At 39.6% G+C, this 25,623-nt stretch overlaps 1 protein-coding gene and 1 non-coding gene across 7 annotated transcripts in view; both read right to left on the bottom strand.

The window, feature by feature from the left end:
• LOC102519441 (dTDP-D-glucose 4,6-dehydratase) overlaps positions 1–25,623 on the bottom strand; it is an 89,175-nt gene that overhangs the window by 51,924 nt on the left and 11,628 nt on the right. For 3 of the 6 annotated variants that reach the window (XM_032496777.1, XM_032496779.1, XM_032496778.1), the window contains 5 exons: positions 25,437–25,535; positions 24,567–24,626; positions 22,546–22,711; positions 21,105–21,163; positions 20,376–20,473 (listed from right to left, as the gene is read on the bottom strand). In XM_032496777.1, coding sequence (XP_032352668.1) covers positions 20,376–20,473; positions 21,105–21,163; positions 22,546–22,711; positions 24,567–24,626; positions 25,437–25,528 — 475 coding nt within the window. In that variant the 5' untranslated portion in view covers positions 25,529–25,535. Of the gene's footprint in view, positions 1–17,751; positions 19,236–20,375; positions 20,474–21,104; positions 21,164–22,545; positions 22,712–23,312; positions 23,357–24,566; positions 24,627–25,436; positions 25,536–25,623 lie in introns of those variants that run through there. The other 3 variants (XM_032496782.1, XM_032496776.1, XM_032496781.1) reach the window with 3 other exon arrangements.
• Positions 3,241–3,313, bottom strand: TRNAF-GAA. The gene has a single exon. It is a non-coding gene; the product is annotated as a tRNA-Phe (tRNA).

Genomic DNA, 25,623 nt, shown 5'->3' with positions numbered 1-25,623 from the left:
GAAAGCATTTCTTTTCTCAAGTAAGGATTGCTCTGGAGTCGGGGCGGGGGTGGGGGGTTGGGGGGGTGGAGTGGGCTCCTAGGAAACAACGCACGTTCAGTCTTTCTCAGCCTTCACTCCCCAAAGTGACAGCATTGGATGTCTATCAGAGCATGTCACATGTCAGTGAAAGACAATACAATGATCAGATTACATCTTTAGATTTTATTTCTTAAGGTAAAAAATTTATGTGTATATATGTAATTATTTTTAAGTAAAATATATATTTAATTTTTTAAAGTGCTGCCTACCTTCTTCCTAATCATTCCTCCCTCCCACAAAGTCAGCAAAAACCTTTAGGAACACACATCCAGTGGAGGTCTGCCCAAACTATCCCCTTCATCTTCCCCTTGTTAAAAAAGAGATGTCAGGCCCACAATGGAGTTACTTGTGCTAAGCCCAATGTCACCTAACCGAGACTTGACACCTGACCTAACTGCGGTTTTGGCCTTTCCTACAAATGGACTCTTCCAATCAGTCCGAAGTTACCTGGTCAGCAGTGGTGAGGTGCTGGGACCCAGAATAGGGCCACCCCAAAACATGCCTCAATGGCATATTGATTATTTTGAACTGAAGTTACTTAAGACATGGCCAGTGCAAGAGGAACTCTGACCATCCTTTCTATCTCCCTGAAAGCTGGGGAAAATCTCCCGTGTGAAAGGTGCACACCCTGCATCTGGAGGTAGCAGGACACACCTATCATCAGATAGGAAATTCGACCAAGAAGCCTTTATAAACAAAGCTTGTTACTTCTTTAATTTAAGACCCGAAGCCCGAACTCTGTTTAGATTCATCCCTAATTAAGTACCCAAAGCCTCAGTTTCTTTGTCCTCACAAATTCATTGTTTCTTTGTCTAAAAAGTATAAAAGCTGTCCGCTTTGTCCACTTCTCAGGCCCCTCCACAAGCATGTATTAAAACGTGTTTTTCTTTTTCTACTATGAATCTGTCTTGTGCCAATTTTATTATTAGTCCAGCCACAAGATCACATGAGTAGAGGGGGATATTTCTTCCCCTTCAACAGAGGGAGTCCGACTGATGGACCACTGCTGCCCCGCAAAGGAAGACGGCCTCCCTGGAAACAAGCAGTTCCGTGCTGGAACACCTTCCTGGTCCTGCCTTCTCTGGCCTCTGAGTCTTTCCGGCAGCTCCTCAGGAAGCCCCTTCGTATTTCCCAGTTGGGTTGCTGCCCGATTACAGAATCGTTGAATAAAGTCAGTAAGATCTTTAAAATTTACGCAGTTAAAATTTGTTTTTTAATACCTCTTCAGAGTTCTAACCAGGTGTGTACCTCTAGCCTCCCCCCACACCAAATTCTCTATTCCTGTAGCAAAAACACAGCCTTCTTACGTCTGCCACTGAGTAATCAGGCCTGAAAGGAACAGTCACACTCACTTCCAGCACCCACACCATTCCCCTCCCATTTAAACACGTGGATGGCTGGTTGCACTCCAGTTTGGTCTTTCCCTAGCGGAGAAATCTTCCTCCGCGGGCTCAGTCAAGACCTACGTCCCCATGGAGCCTTTTCTGATTAACCAGCAGAGGCTTTTAGTTCCTTCCTACAACAATCCTCATTTTTATGCACACAAATATTCCGAAAACTATTCACTTTTAGTAACATTTAGGAAAGGGCAGAAGTTAGGTGCCTGACATATATTATGTTTAATCCTTGCACTCCCACAAGGACCCTTGTGTGTAAAATGAAGATAACAATAGGTAACTCCATAGGGTAGTTATAAAGATCAAGCAATGCCTGGCACAGAGAGGGAGGCACATAATTGATGCTGAAATGATGACTGAATTAATATCGTGAATGTACAGGACTTTATAACTGTGAGTTGCCTTCCCTTTCACACACACACACACACACACACACACACACACACACACACACACACACACACACACACACAACCCAAAACAAAACAAAACCCAGAATATATGCAAGACTTAATGTATAAATGTCACAAGTGACTGTCTTTTATCTGCTGACCAGCAACTCATCACCCCACTAAACTTCATCTTCCCTTTGCTAGTGGCTTCAATGGATTGCAATTTCTTCCTCTTTTAATTCAAATCTACGACCTTGCAATTTCTACCTCTTCTTCAGCTCCCAGGAGCCGAACGATATATAACTAGGACCCTGGGTTCTGTTCTCTTTACTCCGTGGCTCCTAGATTAGCCTTGGGGGCGGGATGGGTCACAGATAACTAGGAGAGACCATGCCCCTACATATCCCACCACCAATACACACACTCATCAGGAAAGCTAAAATTCTCAGGAAATTTAATTCTGAGCACGTGTCAAAATTTTATTTCGCAGAACAAAAAGACAGCAAAAGGAAAAAGCTTGTTCGCAAAAACAGTCTAAGGAAATAGTTCTTTTAGAAATACAAAGGAATGTCTAGATAAGTGGCTCTCAAACTTTAGCTGCTTCAGAATCCCCTGGAAGGCTTGTTAAAAACACCTAGGGCTGGGCCCACCCGAGAGATTCTCCTTCAGCAGGTCTGAGGAGGCGCCGAGAATCTGCATTTCTAACTATTCCCTGGGGAAGCCAAGGCTGCTGGTCCCGGGACCATGCTTTGTGAACCACTGATCTAGACTCTAAATAAGGTTGTTTAGATGCAAGACTGATTAATCTTACAGGACGGTAAAGCTGACACGCCTTTACTCACTGGGCAATCACCGTGGCTGTGCCGCCCCAGAGTGCCTCGGGCGCTCCTGACGGTACCTAGTGCCCGGTTCCCTTCCTGGGCAAGGCCAGATCGGACTATCTGATTAAAAAGCTGGGGTTTGCTTTTCAAACTGGGATGCTCTGGGAATGAAACTTGGGAGGAAGTTGTCTTTCTCGCCCCGCCCCGCACAGATCGACTCCCTTCCCAAAGCGACCTGCGCGGCCCCTCTCGCCCTCCGAAGGCGCGCCGGGGAGCTGGGACCAACGCTGGGCCGGGTCTGGGCGCAGCGGGGTTTCTCCCCGTGCTCCGCACTGCGCAAGCGCAGCAGCGCCTCCGACGCCAGGCCCGGGGGCGCCCGGAAGCGGCTGTGCCGAGCGGCCTCCTTCCTAGGGGCGCCTGAGAACAGCTTTCTCCACTTCTCACTCGCCCCTCAAGTCCCAGTTTTTACCTAGTCTGGGGTTAGTGAGCCAGGCGCAGGGGAATCCTACGAAATTCCAATCCCTCCGAATTAAAAAGAAGAAAACGCTGTGCCGAAACCCGGGATCGAACCAGGGACCTTTAGATCTTCAGTCTAACGCTCTCCCAACTGAGCTATTTCGGCGCCCTTTTCGTTTCCTTAATTGTAAACTATCACTGAACTCGTCCCTTCCGCCCCTTCTCTCTCTCTTCCCCAACAATCACAGTTTTTTTCTTTGTCGTATTAAATGGTTATATAGATCAGAATTCTTCTGCCTTTTTACAAGCCACGATTAAGTGCACTGTATACATTACTTACTTCTCCCCCCAAATAATCCGAACCTCTAGTTTAATCATCAACAACAGGCATAGTGAACGAGCCGGTGTCCCAGCTGCGGGATTCGGGGTGGTGGGTTTGGCGTGGGCGCCGGCAGCGGGGTCAAAAGCAGCGTCGCGGCGGGGCGGGGCCTGCACCCCCCAATTGGGACCTCGCGGTCCCCACGCCTGTCCGGACGCGGGTTCCGTCGTCTCACGGCTGCTCCCCGCGAGCCCCCTGCCCAAAGTAGGCCGTTCCCGCTGCGACTGCATCTGTTGTCACGATTGGGATGGACAAGGAGTGGACAAGGGCGTGAAAGTAGGATTGCAGCCTCCTTGTGATCTTGGGCCTGGAAATGCTCCCTTAACCTACCACCGCTTTGCACGGAGCCAGCCAGGCACACCGTAAAAGCCTGGCGAGCTCCACCAGAACCATCATCCAACGTCAATACTACTTCCTACACTAGCTGACAAGTGCTTCTGAAGCGCCCGCTGAGCGCTAAGCACAGACTCTGTAATGCCCCAACATCCTTTTTTTTTCTTCTCTCCCATTAAATTGTAATTCTCTGACGGCAGGGAGGATTATCTCACTGCCCCTTTTCTGTTTAAGTGGAAGTTTCACAGCCAGTCTTGAGGGATGGATGGATGCATGCATTCTACTATGAAAGAAAAAGAGGAAACATGAACATGGGAAGCTTTTGTAGTCTGTAAGGTGGAGAGTCTCTTTCTGAGCTCCTTTGTTGTGTCAAATCCAAACAGAAGAGTTTGAGATTTAAAAGAAGTCATTGGTTAAGAAGAGGAAAGCTTGGAGATGAACAGAGTTCTGTGTAGGCGTAGTGGGGCTTGGAGTGGAAGGAGGAGAAATTTGGAGCAGCTGTCTTGTGCGGGTCAAACAAAACGAAAGAGGTGAGGAAAGAGGGCTTTTAGCTTTCTTGTGTGTCATTAATGTAGCTAAGATAACAGAACTACAATCTAGTAGTGACCATTCTTTGACTAAATGTGTATTTTAGAATGTAAGTGCTGTGATGTATGGCTTGGATTAACTGGGTGGCCACACAGCCTAGTTTGCCCAGAACTGTCCTTGTTTCCATCTGTTGTCCCAGAATCCTGTCATAGTACATCCCTTTCACTCTTAAAAGTATCCCAGAATGAATGGAAAATGAATGATGTGACCACCTAACTTATAAATAACAGAAAAGAGCCACAGCGTGGGGCTACGTAATGAACTCTACGTTTCACCACTAAAAAGATTTTTAACATCAATTCAGCATTTGTCGTTGCTGTTTTACAAAGGCGTCTGAAATTTTCCAGGACATAGTGTCACAGTTCCCATACTGTGCAGCAAAGCACCCTGGGACACGGCAGTGCATTCACAGGGGGCTGCAGAATATTTGAAGTTTTGAGGGAAACACAGTGATACTGGACATCAGTGGAACACTGCACAAACTGCTAGCTAGTTCATAGTTTCAGCAATAGATCGCCCTACACTTCTTTCAGTGACGTCATCTCTTTGCAGTTAGGTTTTCTGCAGTTTTGATAAAAAGCAAGTGCCCAGAAAAATAAATGGGTAACAGGAAATGAGAGTATCGATGTCTGATCTGCTTCTATGGTTGGAGAAATTGTGTAGTACTCACCAGGTACACACATCCCATTGGTACGTACATTATCGGTAAGATAGTTGTTTAAGAATGAAATAAAAATATAACTTTTCTTTTGATTTATGTGTATAATTTTTTCCAAACAGTTACAAAGTCGATGGACATAAATACTTAATAAGTTGTTTGGGCCTGAGTACTTCATAGAAGGAACTGTTTGGTATTTCTTTTGGCCTGGGGACATTGGAAAAATTTACTGAGGCACTAAGAGCATTATGAACAGAGAATGTTTGGAAACCTCTAGCTTAGTGCTTTAGTGTCGATAGCAGGAATGAAAATTATTACTGAGTTTGGGAGAAAATGTGGCTTTGCTCAGCAAGATTGCAGAGCAAGAAGAACCATCAGAACTTCCACAGAGTCCAAGTGCCAAGGGCTAAAGTGAAGTGAAAAATCTATGCACACACATCACAATAACAAGGAACAGATGATGATGAAATTGGCATTCAAATCAGTAAAAGGATGTTGAAGAAGGACTCCATGTTGAAAAGAAGCTTTGGCTATTGTCCTGTCTTCCAAATTAATCCAAGGATTCTGGCCAACTCGAGTCTAATTACCTATGAAAATCATGAAGACTAATTATGAGAACTAACCAGAAGATCTAAGAATAACAAAACTAAAGAGAATATGCTGTATATGGTTATACTATGTAATACATTTCTGAACAGCTGTCAATTGATCATCTGTCCTTAACTTTGCTCCTGAGACCCCACAGTCCAAAAAAGTAGCACTTACTTTATTTGCCTCTGGTGTTAATTTTTCTTAAAAGTATTAAAAAGATGGGAGTCTATCAAAAGAACAAAGGAGTCAGTTTGAAGGGGCTCTTACAGGCCAAATCTGGTACAATATGAACATCTAAATAAATAAAGAGAGTAATAGATTATTTACCCCTTGAATAAAATAAAAATCCATGAGTACAATAATGGGAGAAGAACGAGATTGAGGGTTTTGGCTTACAGGTGAGTAACTTGTATCAACTGATCAACGGTGGTGTCATTGGAAATCACCATTTTCTGAGCATTGTAGTAAAGACTGGGTTGGGTCAAGAATCAACAATGGACGCTAAGTCTGAGGGGAAAGTTATAAGAGGAGCAGGATCATTGCATGGCCTAACAGTATCTCTCCACAGATTGCTTAATAGTAACAAGGCGGGAAACAGAAACTATACAGTGGGGAAACTGGACAATGCCTGGATCTGGCCATCAAGGTTAACATTACCAGTGAAGGACACTGAGACATCATGCGCCTTGTAATATGATTCCTTCAAAAAGACACAACTTATCACTTATAAAGTGGTCCAGACAAGGATGTATAACCTGAATCTAATCATGAGGCAACCTTAAATAAATCCAAAAATAAAGGTATTCTAGTAAATGACTGGCCTGTATTCTTCAAAACTGTTCAGGTCATAAAAGCAAAGAAGAGCTGGAGACTGTTCCAGATGGAAGGAGGCTACAGAGACATGACAACTAAATGTGATGTGTGCTCCTGGACTGGTTTCTATTCGGGAGGGGAAAGGCTTTAAGGGATATCATTGGGACAGTTAGAGAAATTGGAACATGGACTATATATTACATACAAGTGTCATATCAGTGTTAAATTCCCTACAGTTGGCAACTGTAGTTAGGGGAGAAAATATCCTTGTCTTTAGGAAATACATACTGAGGTATTCAGGGATAAAGAGAGATCATATCTGCAATTTACTGTCAAATGGTTCAGAAAAATAAAATAATCAGGGGGAGGGTATAGCTCAATGGTGGAGCACATACTTATCATGCATGAGGTCCTGGGTTCAATCCTCAGTACCTCCATTAAAATAAATAAACAAACCTAATTACCTCCCCAACAAAACAACAACTAAAAAAAAAAAAAAACTTCTTAAAAATAATATAAAATAATCATATGTGTGCAAGTACACACAGAGAGAGAATATGAAAATATAAAGGAGGAAAAATATTAAAAATTGGGGAATCTGGGTAAAAAATATATGGGACTTCTCTGTACCATCTTATAACTTTTGTGAAAATTGGAAATTCAGAATTTGTTTAAAAATTTTTAAAACTTTTGATGCTCTTCTGTAGCCAATTTCAGTTAGAATCATAGTAATGCTAGATATGGAAGAGAACATGGGGTTAATTTAGCCTGATCCACAAATTTTATGTATCAGGAAACTGAGCCCCAGAGATGCTATAAGCAACTTGCTTAAGGATACTGTCTTAGTCGGCTTGGGCTGCCATAACAAAGACCCATAGACACTGAGGGGGTGCAGTGGGGCACTTGCACCACAGAAATTTCTTGTCTCACAGTTGGGAGGCTGGGAAGTCCAAGGTCAAGGTGCCAGCACATTGGGTTCCTTGTAAGCACGCTCTTCCTGGCTTGCAGATGGCTGTCACTTTGCTGTGTGCTCACATGGCCTTTCCTTGGCCCTTGTGCTTGGAGATCTTTCTCTTCCTCTGTCTGTCTCTCTTGCTCTTCCTTTTCTTATAATACAGCCACCAATCCTATTGGGTTAGGACCCTACCCTTATGACCTCCTTAATCTTAATTACTTCCTAAAAGCTCTCTCTCCAAATAGTCACAGTGGGATCTGGGGCTTCAACATGAACTAGGGGAGGAATGCAATTCAGTCCACATCAATCACACAGCTAATCTGGTGCTGAACTGATGACTGACTCATATATGTATCCTGTAGCTTGCACCAATATTCTGCTTTTTCTTGTAGATGCTTTTTTATGGGCATATCTGTGCCTTTTGAAGCTCTCTACGTACAGAAAAGCATATCTTTGCTTGACGGATAGAAAGTGATTTCTCCACAAAGTTGTATATTAAAGTGGTACTTTAGGGGAGAAGTATTAAAAAAGTTAATAGATTGCAAATATCATCAGGGTGCTGAATTGATCTAAAAGAAGTTAATTTATTTAAAGCCATTAAACCACAAGTCGATAAAGGCCTTATTGGTTTTTGTTTTTGTTGAATCACTGACATCAATATTAAGCCTCAGGCTACACTTACCAGGCCAGAAACAATTAAGTAAATTATAGTCGAGAACAACCTACAGAGCTTTTCCTATGTTCTAATCCAACCCTCCCACGTCCATCAGGCAAACACCTAACTAACCATGTGGGTTTTACATAATGCCCTAAAGGCCAGAAAACTTGGATTCCAGAGCCTGAGTTTCAGAGGCTTGGGCTCTCTTTAAATACTTGTCAGCTTAATTGCTTCTCTCCTTTTTGATGAACTGGGCCAGCCTCCCAGCTCCATCCCTGTCCCATCTCCCCGCCCCACCCCTGTCCAGCAATTAAAAGGTAAGGCCTGATTATTCACCCAAGAAATAAGGCAAAATAAACTTAATACAGGACTTTCCTAAATCCCTAGCTAATTCAAAAAAAAAAAAAAAAAAGCCAGGCACAAGAAATAAGTCTATTTGTTTGCCTCACCGAAGATGCACAAGATGGTGTTACATGACCAGAGACTCAGAAAAGGAGGCCAAGACACAGAAGCACCTGTGCTGTTTTTGGTCCTGATGCCCCTCCAGCCTCCCAGGTGCCTGGAACTCTGACTCTCCACTGCTTTCAGTCACATCTCTAGTCCTGTTTTTTGTATCCTTACACCTCTGACTCCATGTCCCACCACTGGCCAATTCCTGACTTGTACTCAGAAGCCTTGGCGATAAGTCAGCTCTTCTCCCCACCTCCTCCCTGTCTTCCTTGCACAGACAGGCTGGAGTTTCTCTCCAGGACGTCTGTGGGTGGGAGGGATGGCGTGAGAGGGAGAGCAGAGCTTTGCTGCTTCCTGTGCTCAGGACTCCATAGTGTGAGGCAGGAGCCTCCTTGGACCCAGTCTCTTCTGTCCTGCAGGTGGAGCTGTCAGGGCACGTTTCCAGGGCTCTCCTAAGTTAGAGGGACAGTCAGTAGGGCCCTGACCTCAGATTCTCCCACTCAACTATCCAGCCTATTCCCAACGTTAGCAATTGGAAAATTGACTACAACCAGTTTCCCTCAAACACATAAGACTGCATATGGTTCAGAAGGGGCTGCAGTCCCACCGCGTTAGTCTGTATGTTTTCCCATGGATAGTCCAGTGTCCATAGCTTCCCTGATGGGCAGGAAGGAACCCACCACACCACAGACAGAGGTGCCCTATTCACACTGTTAATCTGTTGCCCTCTTAACCATGATTGCCCGAGTGATTAGAAAAGGAAGACTGCTTTGACTTGGGAATGACTGAAACTTCCCTGCTTGCCCCATAAGGAACGTGAGAAGTAAAATCAAAGTGTTTTTCTTGTCTCCACAAGAAGTGAACACTGACACTCAATCACATCGGTGCTTACGTGATATTTACTAAGTGACCTCATTTTGATCAGCTGGAACAGTGTGAGTCAATAAAAGCCCAGAGAGGTTAATATCTCCCAGTGTCACACAGTCATTTGGTGACAGAGGAGGGACTAGGTAGGACTCAGTTCTCAGCCCCCAGTCCAGAGTTGCACCATGCTTGTCCCTGTATTAGGCCAGCTTTATCAAAAAATGGCAGTTCCTTTAAATCTATGGTCACGTACCCTTTAGGGACATTAAGTTTCAGGGCAGATGATCTCCTTGACCTTACTCAGTGCTGAATCTTCTTGCTTACACTAACCTGATTCACTTCCTCTGCACGTGAAGAAGCTTTATTGTTCTAAGAATCTTGAGGTCTAAATGCTTTCACTGCCTCTTAATAAAACTCTGGGTTCAGAAAAGGATCTGGTAGGAATCATTCATATGTCAGTGTAAATAGATGTTTTTATGGGCCTCCTAGTCCTGTAATATAACGTGCATAGTATCAACCAGGAAGGCTTCTTGCCAAAACATGTTTGCCCTGAAACTGCTCAAGTCTCTAGGTAAACCTAACTTCCAGTTTATATGAAATTAAAAAAAATGGAGAAATAAGTTAGACGATACTGTGAAGAAATAACTAGACAAATCCAGAGACATTGTCTAAGGCATCTGGCCTGCTGTCTTCAAAATACCAATATTATGGGGGAAAAAAAACCCAACAACACCAAAAAGATGGGGGGAGAGATCTATAGTTAAGAGACTAGAAAGACATAATCAAAAGTAACGTGTGGAGCTTTGTGGAGCCCAGTACCAAGAAAAAAAAAAAGCTATCGATACTTTTGGGGTTGTAGAGGAAAAAGGTCTGTTTTCCCTTTACCTGTTTTAGGTTCCCTGGATGGAGCCCTGTAAGTTAGTCTGGCAAAAAGTGGAAAACAAACAAGTTTATTAACATGCACATTGTATATACACACGGAAGCTCCCAGTAATGAGTAAGTCAAAGGCGTGGTTAGAACTTGGGTTTATATGGCATCTTACAAAAGAATAATAAATTTGTAGAGAAGTAACAGGACAAAAACAGGACATTTGTAGAGAAGTGACAGGACCCTGTGTGTTGATCCGGGTGTACAGTTGTCTCTGGGGATTAACCTCGGTCCTTCTTGGTAGGGAGGGAAGGGGGTCATCTTTATAACTATGTCTTGCTTTTAGGCAAATAGGAGGAGGGCAGAGAGCTTTTCTTGTATCTTCATCTTCTCAATTGCCTTCTCAATTAACACATAACATCTTATGCCAAAGTGACATGTTATGGTGGTATATTCCATTAGCTTTCGGGGGAATATGGAGAAATTTAAATATGTATATTAGGAAATGACTATTAATTTCCTTAAGTGTAAAGCGGTATTGCCGTTATGCAGGAGATTGCTAGGGTTTTAGGAGATTTATGCTGAAGTACTTAGGGTTGAAGTGTCGTGATGTCTACAACTTTGAAATGTCTCAGACACACACATATGGATAAAATCAATATAGCAAAATGTTGACAATTGTTGAATCTAGCTGGAGAAATATAGCTTCCAATTTTTCTGTATATTTTCAATTTTTCACAATAAAATGGAAAAAAGATAAATATTTATCTTACAGATTCTAAAATTTCTGAATTTTAATGCTTTTTTTTTTTTTTTACTAAAGATTGAAGAATTGTGTTGCTTACTAATGGGCTCTTACGCATCAGAATACAACTAGAAATATATTTTGTGAAAATAGAGAGGCCTTTCCCAAAATCTGTCATCAGTCTAGGTAGTAGCCCCTTTGTCCATTAATGCTGAGGTTGGTCCTATATATTTAAGGACCATATTTTTGGAATCACCAAATCAGGTAGTCTGACAAAGGATTTTTTTTTTCTTACTTCTGCTTTTCACATATGAAAGCCTTACAAAGGCATACAAATCAAAACATGTGGACTTTGCTGTACACCTGAAACTAACACCACATTGTAAATCAACTATACTTGAATTTCTAAAAAAGTGTAGATATAATTTTGTTTGTTTAGTATATAATGAATCACATTTCTTGAAAAAAATAACACAATTAAATGAAATCATGCTGTTGCAAGAAGATGTGGAACCTATTTCCATACCTTGTAGTCAACTCCAAAGTGATTTGCAGTAAAATCTTACTTTAACTTTACAAGGTCAATTTAATAATCTGTCATGACATATGCTGGGGATACAAACGTCTTCCTTGTCTCTTATTCTTAACTTTTAATTTCTTCTTCGAATCTGACTTTCAGTTTTGACCTTTGTAATTACTCGGGAAAATCAGATTGCAGTAATTAGAATATTGCAGAAACATCAGCTGAAACTGTGGTTTGATTAGTCCACTAGCTTATGCAACCACAATTTCAATTCCTGAGAATTTTAAACTGATTCAATTTTAGCTAGGTAGTACGCTATTATTTTTTTTTTTTTGACAGCTGAAATATTTGCAGAGTAAGTCAGAGGTAGCACACTTACTTAGAATGTTACGAAGGCAAAAGGAAAACCTGCAGAATGGCAGATTAATTAAAGCAAAATGTGTAGCTTCTAAATTAACACATGGAATTTCCACTTGTTATGTGACATCCAAATGGCTAAAATGAACATCTGACTTTGGAGGCTTTTTTCTGGGCAAAGAAAAATTGTTTTATATTTTTACCTAAGTTTATTCTACTTAATAGGTGAAGGGCAGAACTCCAGAACCATTAATCAAAGTTTTAAAAGTTGCTGGAAATAGAAAGATGTTTCTCAAGGGCTTATTTGGCCTATCTTACTTAAAATTTCTTATCTCTGTCCATTTAATTCAGCATTTTAACCTGCATATGTGCTTTTCCTCCTCTTCTAACCCTAGAGTTAATTCTCACAACTATGGCCATTAAGTGAGCAGTGTTTTCATTCCAAGCTAGTAGATGAAGGAATAAGCAAAGTATAGAGCTGTTATTAGACATTTGATTGGAGGATTATCCAGCAGTTTAGAGCCGAGAGAGAAACTATTGCTTCTTCTGCTCCTCAAAATTGACCTAATTAAGTCAGGACGATGAAAAGGGGGCTTCCTACTTTCTGCATTTAGGATTGAAAGATTACATTGGTAAAAACAGAATATTTTTAAAAAATGTATCAATTTGAATATAATGAGTTTGGCTATAAACACAGCAGTATTAGAAAAACCGACTGGTAAAGCTAAGAAAAGATCAAAGGACAATTAGTCAAAGACAGAAGTTTCTACAATGAAGGACCAAAGTGAGGATTAAAGATCAGTCCTTCTATTTATACAAGGGAATACTACTCAGCCATAAAAACCAACAACATAACACCATTTGCAGCAACATGGATGCTCCTGGAGAATGTCATTCTAAGTGAAGTAAGCCAGAAAGAGAAAGAAAAATACCATATGAGATCGCTCATATGTGGAATCTAAAAACAAACAAAGCATAAATACAAAACAGAAATAGACTCACAGACATAGAATACAAACTTGTGGTTGCCAAGGGGGCAGAGGGTGGGAAGGGATAGACGGGATTTCAGAATTGTAGACTAGATAAACAAGATTATACTGTATAGCAAAGGAAAATATACACAAGATCTTATGGTACCTCACAGAGAAAAAAATGTGACAAAGAATATATATATGTTCATTTATGACTGAAAAATTGTGCTCTACACTGGAATTTGACACACTGTAAAATGATTATAAATCAATAAAAAATAAATAAAATAAAGATCAGTCCTTCTAAATGACAACAAAACATAAGTGAAATCAGTAGCAAGCACAAGACTTGCAAAAGTGGTTTAACACTTTCTTAAAGTGTGGGTTTCAAGGAAAAAGTGAGCTTTATGTGGTCAGTGGTGTGTGAAAAGCAAGAAGTTGTGCCTGGAGTGGGAATGTGTGTGTGAAGAGAGGCAGGGGGGAAACCAAGAAAAACATAGACAGCAACAAAGAACCTGCTCCTTTCAAACCCCCAGAAATGAATAGAGATGCTGCATGTTCGGGTCCTGGGACACACAAAGGATTACACTCCCAGGAGCAAGAAGTCTTATTTGGAACACAAACCTATGAACAGGTGACTCAAATGAGTAAGTGTGATGGTGATACAGAGGGCAGAACCTCAACATCTGCAGGTGAGGCCAATTTTGGTGAGTGAGTGACATTCAGGTGGGGTTTTGAAGGTTGACTAGGGGTTCGTCAACAAAGAGGAAGATGCACTTCTCACAGGACAGATAGCTGTACAGAGGCACTGAGATTTCAAAGGACCTAGAAGAGCTACGTGTCCTTCAGTGCACAGGACAGACCCACAACCAAGCATTATCCAGCCCCAACTGTCAACTTAGGGAATAGGCAGTAGAATTAAAAGCCAACAAGAAAAAGAAGGGAATAGAAATGGTAAGTGAGATGGGAGAGAGGGGCACTGCTGTAGGCAAAGGAAGAAAATGTGACGTCTGGGGAGTGAACAGGCCCAAGTGCTGCTGGGAAAAGAGGAAGAAAATTGATCTTTCACATTTAGGAAGTTATGAGCGACAATGGTGAAGTGAAAACAGACTCAGTAAGGTAAGAGGAGCAGAAATCAGGTTACAACGAGGCGCTGAGAGACTGGGAAGTAAGGACATAAGACACAGAGTGGGATACCGTCTCAAGAGTTTGTTGTTGTGGAGTTCGAGATTTGCAGATATTAACTACTGTATACAAAATAGAGAAACAACAAGTTTCTTCTGTATAGCACAGGGAGCTATATTCACTATCTTGTAGTAGCCTATAATGAAAAAGAATACGAAAATGAATGTATGTCTGTATTATGTATGACTGAGACATCATGCTGTACACCAGAAATTGACACAATATTGTAAACTAACTCTTCAATTAAAAAAATTTCTTTTAAAAGAGTGTTGTTGTACAGCCACTATGGAAAACCGTATGGAGGTTCCTCAAAAAATTAAAAATAGAACTGCCCATCCAGCAGTTCCACTGATGCAGGGCTCAGTCCCACAAGACTGCCTCCAATTCAGACATTAATCGCAAGTCCAGGTTACTACTCGTACTTCTGACCAATTGGCTATAAAAACCTCAGGTTCCTGTGACTCCCTCCTTGGGTTCAATAATCTGCTAGAATGGCTCACAAAACTCAGGGCAACACTTTACCTACGCTTACCAGTTTATTATAAAGGATACAACCCAGAACAGCCAGATGGAAGAGAAAACGCACAGGGCAAGGTGTAGAGGGAGGGGCACAGGGCTCCCACATCCTCTCCAGGTGTACCCTTCTCCCAGCTTCTCCACCTGTTCACCAACCTGGAAGCTCATCAAACCTCTCTGTACAAGAGTTTTTGTGGAGTTTATGCGCCAGGCCCCCTTCTCCCCTTCCTGTAGGTCAGTGGGTGGTGCTGAAAGATCCCAGTCTCTAATCGCTTGGTCCTTCTGGTGACCAGTCCCAACCTGAGACTGTCTGGAGGCCCTGCCCTAAGTCCCTTCATTAGCATACGAAGTGTAATCTAAAGGGGCTCCTTACGAATAACAAAGACACTCCAATCACTGAGGGAATACCACAGGTTTTAGGAGCCTGTGCCAAGAACCTGGGACAAAGCTCAGATCTATTTCTTACTATACCACATCCTCCTAGGGCTTCCTTGACCCTGTATCCTCCCTAGGGCTGACCCTAATTTGACTTGACTCAGATCTTTGAAAGACTCATCTAAATTCCATTTCTCCATTTCTCCAACCTTAATCACTACTCAATTCTTTATTACCCAGATGCTCTCTCTCCCTCTCCCCCACCCCACATACTCCACAAAAACGACTCTAGGAAATCTGCCTGCACATCGCCAAAACCAATGCGAGCTTCTTGAATCTTTGTTTTACTGAACTTCAAGTGGCCACCTGTTTGTTGAATGTCTGTCCCTTTTGGCTTCTGTGATATTATTTCCTCCTGTTCTCTCCCACTCCTCTATTTTTATTTATTTATTTTTAACCATTCATTCTTAATCTCTCTGGCTCCCCTGCCTGCAATTAAGACCTTGGTGTTTCTCAGGGCTTGTCTACGAATCAGGCCACCCACCAACAATTTTGTCATTTTGTATGTTCTCCTCAGGGTCGGGGTTGGGGGGTGGAATTTAATCCACTCTTAGGGTTTTAAATAGCCATTTAACTCCCAGATATGCAACTGTAGATTTCAAATCCCACTCACTAATTTGAATGTCAGATTCATAGGTTTGACTATAAGATATCTCCACTTGGATAACCCATGGATGCCTAAAGCTCAACATCTCCCAAACACAATTTACCATTCTCCACTCTTGCCAGTTCAACATTCAAAATCTTAAAATACCACCCAAGTCAAGGAAGTGCACCTCCCACATGTAATAAATCAACAAGTTTTCTAATCTCAAGAGTTCTCCCAACTGCCCATGATGCTACCTGCTGGCAGCGCCATGCTTTAGGCCTTACCATCGCCAGGCTGATTTACTGCAACAGCTTCGTAACTTGGATCCCTGCAGGGGCTCAATCTTGCCTTCCTTTAAATTCATCTTTCACACTATTGCCAGAATGAGCTATCAAAAACGTAATTCTGCAGTCAATGAAAATGGCATAAGATCTCATAATGTGTAAAAATGTTTGTGATATATTGCTTAGTGAAAAAAAGCAGGCTCCCAGACAGTATGTCCATTATGATCCCATTTTGGTTTTTTAAAATGTGTCTATATGTTCCAAGAAATGAAATGAAGAACGTGCATCTAAATATTAACAGGGGTAAGCTTCCAAGTGTAAACAATGGGCAGTTTGCTTTTTAAAATTAATTTAGTTTTCCAAGCTTTCTGCAACGGGCACATATTAGTTTTCAAATTAAGAATTAGATAAATCCCAGAAATCTAACAACATTGATTTCTTTCTTCGATCCTGAATTAACTCTCAGGATGAGGTCCAAGCACTTTTTTCATGGCAGACAAGGCCTTCCATGACCCAGCCACTTTTCTCTCTGGCCTCATTTCCCCACCTCCATGGTATAGAGCAGGGATTCTTAAGCACTAGGGTGTATCAGAATCACTGCCCCCTACCAAGTTTCTAATTCTGTAAGTCTAGGAAGGGGTCCAGGAATTTGCAGGTCTAACAACTGACACAAATGCTGTTGGTCTGGGTACACATTTAAAAAAATTATCATTATGCAAAAATATACATAACCAAAAACTTAACCATGCTAACTATTTTTAAGTGTACAATTCACTGGCATTAAGTACATTTACAGCATTATGCAATCATCACCCTTATCTCCTTTCAGAATTTCATCATCCCAAACAGAAACTCTGTATCCATTAAATAGTAACTCCTCACTATCTTTCTCCCCTCAGCCCCTGGTAAACCTCTGTCCTACTTTCTGTGTCTATGAATTTGCCTAATCTAAGTACTTCATGTAAGTGGAATCATACCATTCCACTGTTAGTACAGACTATATCTTATTTATGCATTCATCTGTAGATGTATATTTGGGTTGCTTCCACCTTCCAGCTATTGTGAATAATGCTGCACTGAACATTGGTCTCCAAGGATCTGTTGAGATCCTGCTTTCAATTCTTTGGGATATGTATCTAAGAGCGGAATTGCTGGATCAAATGGTAATTCTATGTTTAAATTTTGGAGGCCCTATCACACTGACTTCAAACTGGAGATCGGAACCTCAGAAAAGAGATCTTTGCTAGAGATAAGAAACTGAAATTGTAGCACAGGAAACTATATTCAGTATTTTGTAGCAATCTATAATGAAAAAGAGTAGGAATATATGTATGTATATGCATGGCTGAAACATTATGCTGTACACCAGAAACTGATGCATCATTGTAAACTGACTGTACTTCAACTAAAAAAGAAAAAGAGAAAAGATGGCAATTAAAGTGACGAGAGTAGTTGACATTTCTCAGGAGGGTTTTTGATGCTGGTGACGACAGGGAGAATTCTACAGGCTGTACCATTTTGCATTCCCACCAGAGTTCAGTTGCTCACATCCTTGTCAGCATTTGGTGGTGTCAGTGTTCCAGATTTTGGCCATTCTAATAGGTGTGCAGTAGTATCTCATTGCTGTTTTAATTTACATTTCCCTAACGACATATGACATGGAACAATTTTTTTTAACACTTTCTGCATAAATTTTTCAAACTTTGTTCATTATATGTTTAAGGCCTATCAAGGTTATCTCCTGAGATTAGACAAATGATAAAAGTAAATCACACTGAGAACATTAAAACTGGAAATAAAAGTACACAAAAACATGTACAAGAACAAATGACACAGAACAAATGACACAGAAAAAGTGTTTTTATTTTGTCATCTACCCTCAATGACCAAGCTCTATCAAAGACCGTCTGCTCTCAGTTGGTCCCATTTTCTTCCTGCAACTTCCTACAGCTGCCTCTCTGATCTCTTAACCCCCACTCCCTTATGCCCTCTCCTCCTCTCCATTTTCTCTAGAGCTACAGGCTATTTCCAAGAAGCATTTTCTTTCCTACACAACTAAGACCAGGGGACCATCATTTCAGTCTCTCTCACTCAACTCTCTTGTCCTGGTGCCCAGTCAGCTTCCTACTGGGCCCAATTCTGGCTCACTCTATTTTTACATGTATCAGAATTCTGAAATTACAGTGCTCAACTTCAGTTTGTGCTTCATTCCTGTTTGGCAAATCCTCTTACTAATTTTGGATCTGTTCATTACTCTTTTTCCAATCTCCACATCCCCAAGGCCCCTACTCCACTCCCAGCCCCCACCCCCCCACCCAACTCTGAATTAATAACCTTGCTTCCTGCTTCACAGAGAAAACAAGCCATCACTCATACACTGAAGCCAGAAATCTAGGCACCATCTTTGACTCTTTTCCTTTTCTCAAGGCAATATGCAATCAATTACCTTTTCAAATCATCTTAAAGTCTTTAGGAGAGAGAGGAATTAAAAATATATAATCAAGTGTTTAAAAACATTTTCTACAGCAAAATAAAAACATACATTATTTTTAAAAAGCCACATTCTACATTAAGTACATTAAAATACTGACAATTTTATAATAAGATTATTTTAAACAGTAAATACATGATAAAATTTCTCTGATACAAAGTTACTTATATATAGTTCAATGACTGATTTTGAAAATATAAAAACTACATCCTTCTTTTTATAAATATTTAACTTAATTTTAAAAAATTATCAAAAGTTAAAAAGTGCTAGATATGCTTCCATTTTGTTCCATTTTTGAAGCAATTATAGCACAACATCAAACCTTAAAAAAAGATAAATTAGGGCATAAGGCTCATCCTGTATTTCCTATAAAACTTCGGAGTCTTTCTAGGCGGTGGGAAAGGCTGGGAAGCTGAGTGCGGTGCCAGGGGAGGCTGTCATCTGCCCAGAGCTGTTACCTGTCCTTGCTCTCAGAACCAGGGGATTCCTCCCTCCCAGCCCACACCTACAATCTTCCTAGGCCCATCAGTTCCTAATTTTCAGGAGAAAAGATTTCTGAGAGAATTTTGATATTTAAGTCCTATGCGAATACTGAAACTCCTCCAAGATTGAGGCATTGTACATTTGAATTTTATACAAAAAGTCATAATCTGATTCCAAATGAAAAGAGGACACTTCATTTGGTCACTTGATTTCATATCACTTGTCGAGGTAGGGAAATTTTCTTCTTTCTCTGAAAACTGTCCTGACTATACAAACGGTGATTGTACTGGAAAGGGTTCTAACGCCTTTTCCGCGTTCTTCCAGTTGTGAAAATTCTCTCTGTACCACTCAACTGATGAAACAAAAGACAAAAATAAAAAATAAAAAAACTAACCATTATTTACTGAGTTCCTGCTAAGTAAGAAAAGTCTTGCCCATCAGCTAATGTGCAGGCAAGGGTTGCCTAATGACAAAAAGAATGTGACTTTGAACCAGTGACATTAATCAGAAGGTATTTCAATACCTGAAAACTTAGATTTAAAAATCAACTATTTTTTTTCGTTATAACTTGAAAAGTCCTTCAATGTTGAATTAACTAGTATGAAGTGTTAAAACATTCGGATTTTAGGGAATTCAGGGGGAAAGGGAGAGAAATCATTTGCACTGGTTTTAAAGTTATGGAAAAAATAAAGTTACAGAAAAAAAAGTACAGTATTTTGTTCATGTAAATGTCACTCACTATACTGCATGACAGGCCTAGTGAGATGATGTGGACTTCCTTCTGTTAATATGTAAAATCATTTTATGTTGCTATCCGATTAATACATTTTTTAGTTCAAAAACTGATAAATTATTTTGAATTTGCTATTTAAAATTCAACACAAGTATTTTGTATGTCAAGCTCTAATCAAGACTTTTTTCCTACACTTGGATATCTTTTCTCATGAGTACATTTCTAAATAGAATTTTAACATATATATACAGACCTTACACTTATTTCAATGGATGGATATTTCTGCACATACTAAATTTATTTCCTACTTGTTTGTTTCAGTATAAAAAGACTTAAGACACTCAAAGACATCAATGTCTATATTTCATCAAATCTAAGATGCCACTGATCTTAAGATGGACCACTATTTTATGTATCAGTAAGAAAGGAAAAAAAAGTTGAAATAATAATTATAAGACACTAGTGACTGTAAAACACATGCCTTTCAAGGAGGTGAAAAAACTGAAAAAGCGTGCCAGAGAACCAATGAAATAGGTACCTGATAAATGGTACTAAGACAAAGGAAGCCTGACCAAAAGTTAGTCTATGAAATTCAAGATACTTAAGTACTACTGTTAGAAATATATTAAATGTAAGAATTTCAAAAGTGAAAGTGATTCACCACCACATTTTGCTGAATTTGGAGTGTTCTAAAAATTACTGTGCCTCAAAATTTTCCTGAATCCCCCTCTACCCTAAAATGATCAATTCATAACATACTTGTTTTCTTGATTCCTTCTTTCCAAGGCACTTTAGGCCTCCATCCTAAGCCATGTATTTTTTCTGACTTCATTGGATATCTCATGTCATTGGTAGGTCTTGGAAAACAAACAGATTTAAAATAACATTGTGGATATATATTTACAAATTTAAATGCTAAGAGAAATTATGTGTGTCCATGCATCTTTACCATAATTCTAATTTCTTCTCAAGAAATTCTCCCTGATGACACACTTTTTATAGAAAATTTGTAAAATAAAGTATACGTTAAAAATCATCTATAATCTAGATGCCTCATCTCTGTGACTTATTCTTTTCTTATTTCAACCACAATCTAGGTATGAATGCAATGCCTCATACCTAAATGTCTGATGAATGAATAAATAAATACACATAAACATATCAGGACTCATGTTCCACACCCTGGATCTGATACTTTATATACATTATAAATTAAATTTTTAAATTCTTCTGTAAGCAAGGTATATTATCTCTATTTCACATTCAAGGAAACCTCAGCCTTGGAAAGGGTCAATAACCTTCTTTAAGTTACACAGCTGTTAGTAAGTAACAATGCTACACTTTATTCTTATGTTATTTATAATTAGGAACAAATATTTTAGCAGAAAACTCAAGAGATAAACTTTACTGGGTAAGTCCACACATTTTACAATTTTATAAGTACCTAAGATTTCACACTTTTCCCCAATGTTTTAACTTGTTACTCACCGATCATTAACATAATCGACCCAGTTTTCCATTTCAGACTCTGAATTGGTCTCTTTGATCTGTCAGAATGGAGAAGACTTTTGAGTCAAATTATAAAATGAGACCAGAGAATAAAAACGGTATTCAACAGATGATTCAAAAGACAAGAAAAACAACCTCCTCCGAGTGGGGGAGATGGCCAAGATAAAGAGCATTTTATTAACACTTTCTACACTTAATAATCTAAATTCTGTCTGAGCTCAGAAAGAATACACATTATATAAACTATGGGAGAAAATAAATTTTTTTGGCTTATGATCATTACTCAGCATGATACTGTGATTTATAATAAGAAATAGATATTTAGTCTTCATCCCTGTTCCTGGCACAGAGCTCCTAAAACCCTTGCAGTTTCCCAAGAGATAAAAGTATCTTTTGCTATTCAGAACAAGTCCCTTCAACCACACCAGAGTTCATGTTAATGAGTGATTTTTTTGGAAAGCCCCTAAGGATGAAGACTGGTTGCCAAAGGAATCTAACATGTGATTAGAAGGATGGAACTCAGCCTCCCTGCCCTGCACCTCCAAGGAGGGGAAAGGGACTTCAGACTGAATTAATCATCAGTGGCCAATGATTTAACCAATCATGGCTCCTTAATGAAATATTTGTGAAAACTCAAGAGAAGAGCTTCCAGGCTGCTGAGCACATGGTGGTGCTGGGAGGGGGCACACCTGGAGAGGGCGTGGCAGATTGCCTTATGCAGCTCCTCCATCCTTTGTAATAAACTGGTAATCTAGTAAGTAAACTGTTCTCCTGAGTTCTGTGAACCACTCCAGAAAATTACCTCAGATTTACAGGTGGTTGATCAGAGGCACAGGTGACAACCAGGTCTTGTGACTGACAGGTGAAGTGAGGGCAGTCTTGTGGGACTGAGGCCTTAACCTGTGGGATCTGATGCTATCTCCAAGTAGAAAATGTCGAAATTAAGTTAAATTGTAGGACACGAGCTGGTGTCTGAGAATTGCTTGGTATGGAAACCCACACGTTTGGAGTACAGAGCGTTCTGCGAGTGGCGTAAAGGAAAATCAGTTTTTCCATTCGCTTGGTCCTCTTTCTACTGAATCCTGAGATTTATAAATGATGCTAATACACACATGCATTCACAATTGTTACTTACACATCATTGTTCCTTGATTCTAGGGCACACAATTTCATACTCAATTTTCTCAAATTGAATATGTCTTATAATGGGTATGTACATTTAATGTATTGGAATTTTTTTTCCTGAAAAGCTGTTACTAAATGAATGATACAGTTTCAAATAATGAACATCTCAGCATACATTTCCTATTTCATTTTTCAAATGAGTAAACTGTAAATTGTTGATTTTGACAATTAGTGATTACTGTCACTGACTCAGTGACAATTTTGAAAATAGTACCCTTTTATAATATATACATACCAGTTGTATTAGTTCTTTGGCAAGCTGTAGAACTGACATTTCAAAATTGGTTCCAATGTTGTAAATTTCACCTGGTTTCCCCTTTTTGAGGACAGTAAGAAATGCTTCCACTACATCAGTAGCATAAAGGAAATTTCTTGTTTGAAGCCCTGATCCATGAATGCAACTAAAAAGATGAAATGAAAGAGAATCATAAAGTATAAAAAGTAAATTCTCCCAAACCAGAGTAAGGCGATGACTGGGTACAATTCCAGAGAAGCCAATCCCAGGAGGATCCTAGATATCTTTTACTGAAAATATAAATCATCATGACTTCTAAATTTTATCCATAATTCTTAAAGGATCTCCAACCCCTCTGCAGGTACTCAGTGGGAAAGCAGCAAACATATAAGTGACCCCTGAGAAATATTTACTCATCAATTTGATAACTTAAGTTCATTTTGAAGAATATCTGTAGCTCTATGAATTAAATAAACCCTTTGAAAAGGTAAAATTATATAAAGACAGATGGTAAATTTTAATGCTATAACTCAAAATTTTAGGGTAGATCATTTAAATTGAAATTAGTAATTAAATTATAAAGATGAATTACAGATTATAACTATTTAAAAAACTATTACACTGATTGTAGGAAGAATTCTTAAATTTGTTGAGACATTCAAGTCTATGGCCTCCAACTCTAAAACTTCATGATTTTCAAGAAAGACTGACACTAACTACTATCACATATCAGAAAAACATGGGTATAAAGGTAAATAATGACATACCATTTCCTGTTGTGTTGTAGTAAAGATATAAATTTTGGAATAACCTAAAAAAATTTAAATATCATTTTAGACTTTGGAAATTCATTCATTAATATGAATCTGAACTCATCATAAGATTAGAAGATTATTATTGTCAAGAAATACACTTATGGATAACTGCTAATTCTTATCAGGAGTTCAAGAAACACTTATTATAATTTTGATAAATGAAAGAACTCTAAGATCGCTTCAGTAGTTCACAAAAATCAGTTATCTGCTAGATGAAAATGAGGAAAAATGATGCAAATAGTGAAAAAGTTCAGAAAAAATCTTGATGAACAGTTTGCTCTCATCACAAAACTCATTTTTATGTTGATTTATTTGGGCAAGAATCATCTCTTACTTATTATTTTACATATAGTACCCACTCAATTTGTGCTTGTGAAATTAATAAAAACTAATTCCAGTACCACTGGATTTAAAGAAAATTTATGTTAAACAGGGTAAGATAAGAAATTACTGAATTTCTAATAAATCTGTTAAAGATACTTCAAAAACCAAGCCAAGTAGCTATTAATACCAGCAGATCATGATATAACACTTTCCCTTGGGCAAACAGATCAGTGCAACCAGCTAGGAAGTGAGAAAACTAGTCTTAGAGAGAGAGAGACTTTAGACAGAGAGACTAACAGTTACTTAACACTGAGCTTAATGATACAGAATCGGCCACACAGGCATTTTCAGCCTTTTATCTACATTTCTTTACTCGCTACTTAAACTACTTTCTGGAAGACATTCAGGCCTGCAGCAACACAGAGGGGTTGGACCAGCTGACCAAGACAAACTTATGTTTCGAGCTTCCCGCATCACTCTCCAACTAGTGTTGACATTTCTCTACAGCCTAACATACCAGTCTGACTGCAAACCAGGAAGGAGTCTTCACTGGTGTAACACTAGAATCCCACAAAGTACAAGGCGTTTTCACATACATCATCTCACTGGATCCTTCGAAGTCCTTCTTAAGTATTATAATTACCCGTCAACTTAAATACCATGTTCAAAGGGCCTAAGGTCATGCCAGCTGGTGAGCTGAGACTTAAATTTGAGTCTTCAAACTCTAAACTTGATGAGATTTGCATGTGGCCTATGTAGCATTTATGATTATGGTTAATTACAACACAGATTATCTTAAACAAATAACTGAAGAAAGATTATTTTAAATAATGAGAAGTTACAATCACTAAAACATATTATGGATTCAGAAGTTAAATGTACCTTTTCTGGATACTGATGTGGTCCATAAACATTACTGCTTCGTGTGATGACAACTGGAAACTTAAAGAGTATTTGACATTAAGGCAATGGAAAGGTCCAATAATAATGATTATCAAAAAACAAGCAGTTTTAAAATGAGGGAGGTTTTGGCTAAATAATTCTATACACCTTAAGGGCAGAAATGAAGGGATTTTTTTTCTAATGTAAGGTTCCTGCAGAGACAGGACAGGATAGGATTCAGATAAAGGCAGAGGTTCCAAGAGGAAGAAGAGGACTAGTTTCCTTACTGGGACTAGGGATGGATGAATATAGATGGAGGCAGGTTTGTAGGTTTGACATCAGGGAATTAAGATCATTTCCACCTGATTATTTCAGAGACCACCTTAGATGTCAAACTTCAAGTTGTCTTTCTCTGTTGTATCAACCCCTACAAATGAGAAGAGCTACCATGGAGGGAAAGGGCCAAAGCTACCGGAACACAAAAGGCCAGAGAACCTTAAGTAATTCCTTGGCTTGCCTTTCTGACCCAGTCCCTAATCACACTGGAAGATCAGTGGGAAGCCAAATACAAGAGTTCAAGCTCAAGATTCATAGTGGGAAAGGCTTCCCCAGGGACACTGACAGCCACCGGGGCCAGGCTACCTCTCACTGACACAGAGCCAAGAGCAGCAGCGGCAGGTGGGGAATCTGCCCACCCTCTGTCTCCATTAAGAAGGCTCCTGGGACCCAGGGCATTCCAACAGGGCTTTCACTCTAGCTGTAATGCTCTACCTATTCCTGAAGTAGAAAAATACACACATATATAACTGGGAGTTTTAACACCTACATTCAAAGAAAAGGGATTCAAGAGGTTCTGAGGTCAGCTCTTACCTTGTATCGTTCCCAGTAAGACTGTACAAAACACTCAGCAGCTGCCTTAGACGACGCGTAAGGATTGGTTGGTTGTTTAGGGGAAGATTCATCAAATTCCTAATTTTGAAAAAGTATGTTAAAAAAATAAGTATTATGCATACTTTCTAAGTAGAAAAATCAAGGAATATATATTACAAATTTGAAA

This window comes from Camelus ferus, chromosome 14 (assembly GCF_009834535.1).
Source record: "Camelus ferus isolate YT-003-E chromosome 14, BCGSAC_Cfer_1.0, whole genome shotgun sequence".
In the NCBI taxonomy this organism is placed as follows: Eukaryota; Metazoa; Chordata; class Mammalia; order Artiodactyla; family Camelidae; genus Camelus; species Camelus ferus.
The sequence above is the reverse complement of the archived record's forward strand: the minus strand, read 5'-3'. Positions and strand labels throughout refer to the sequence as shown.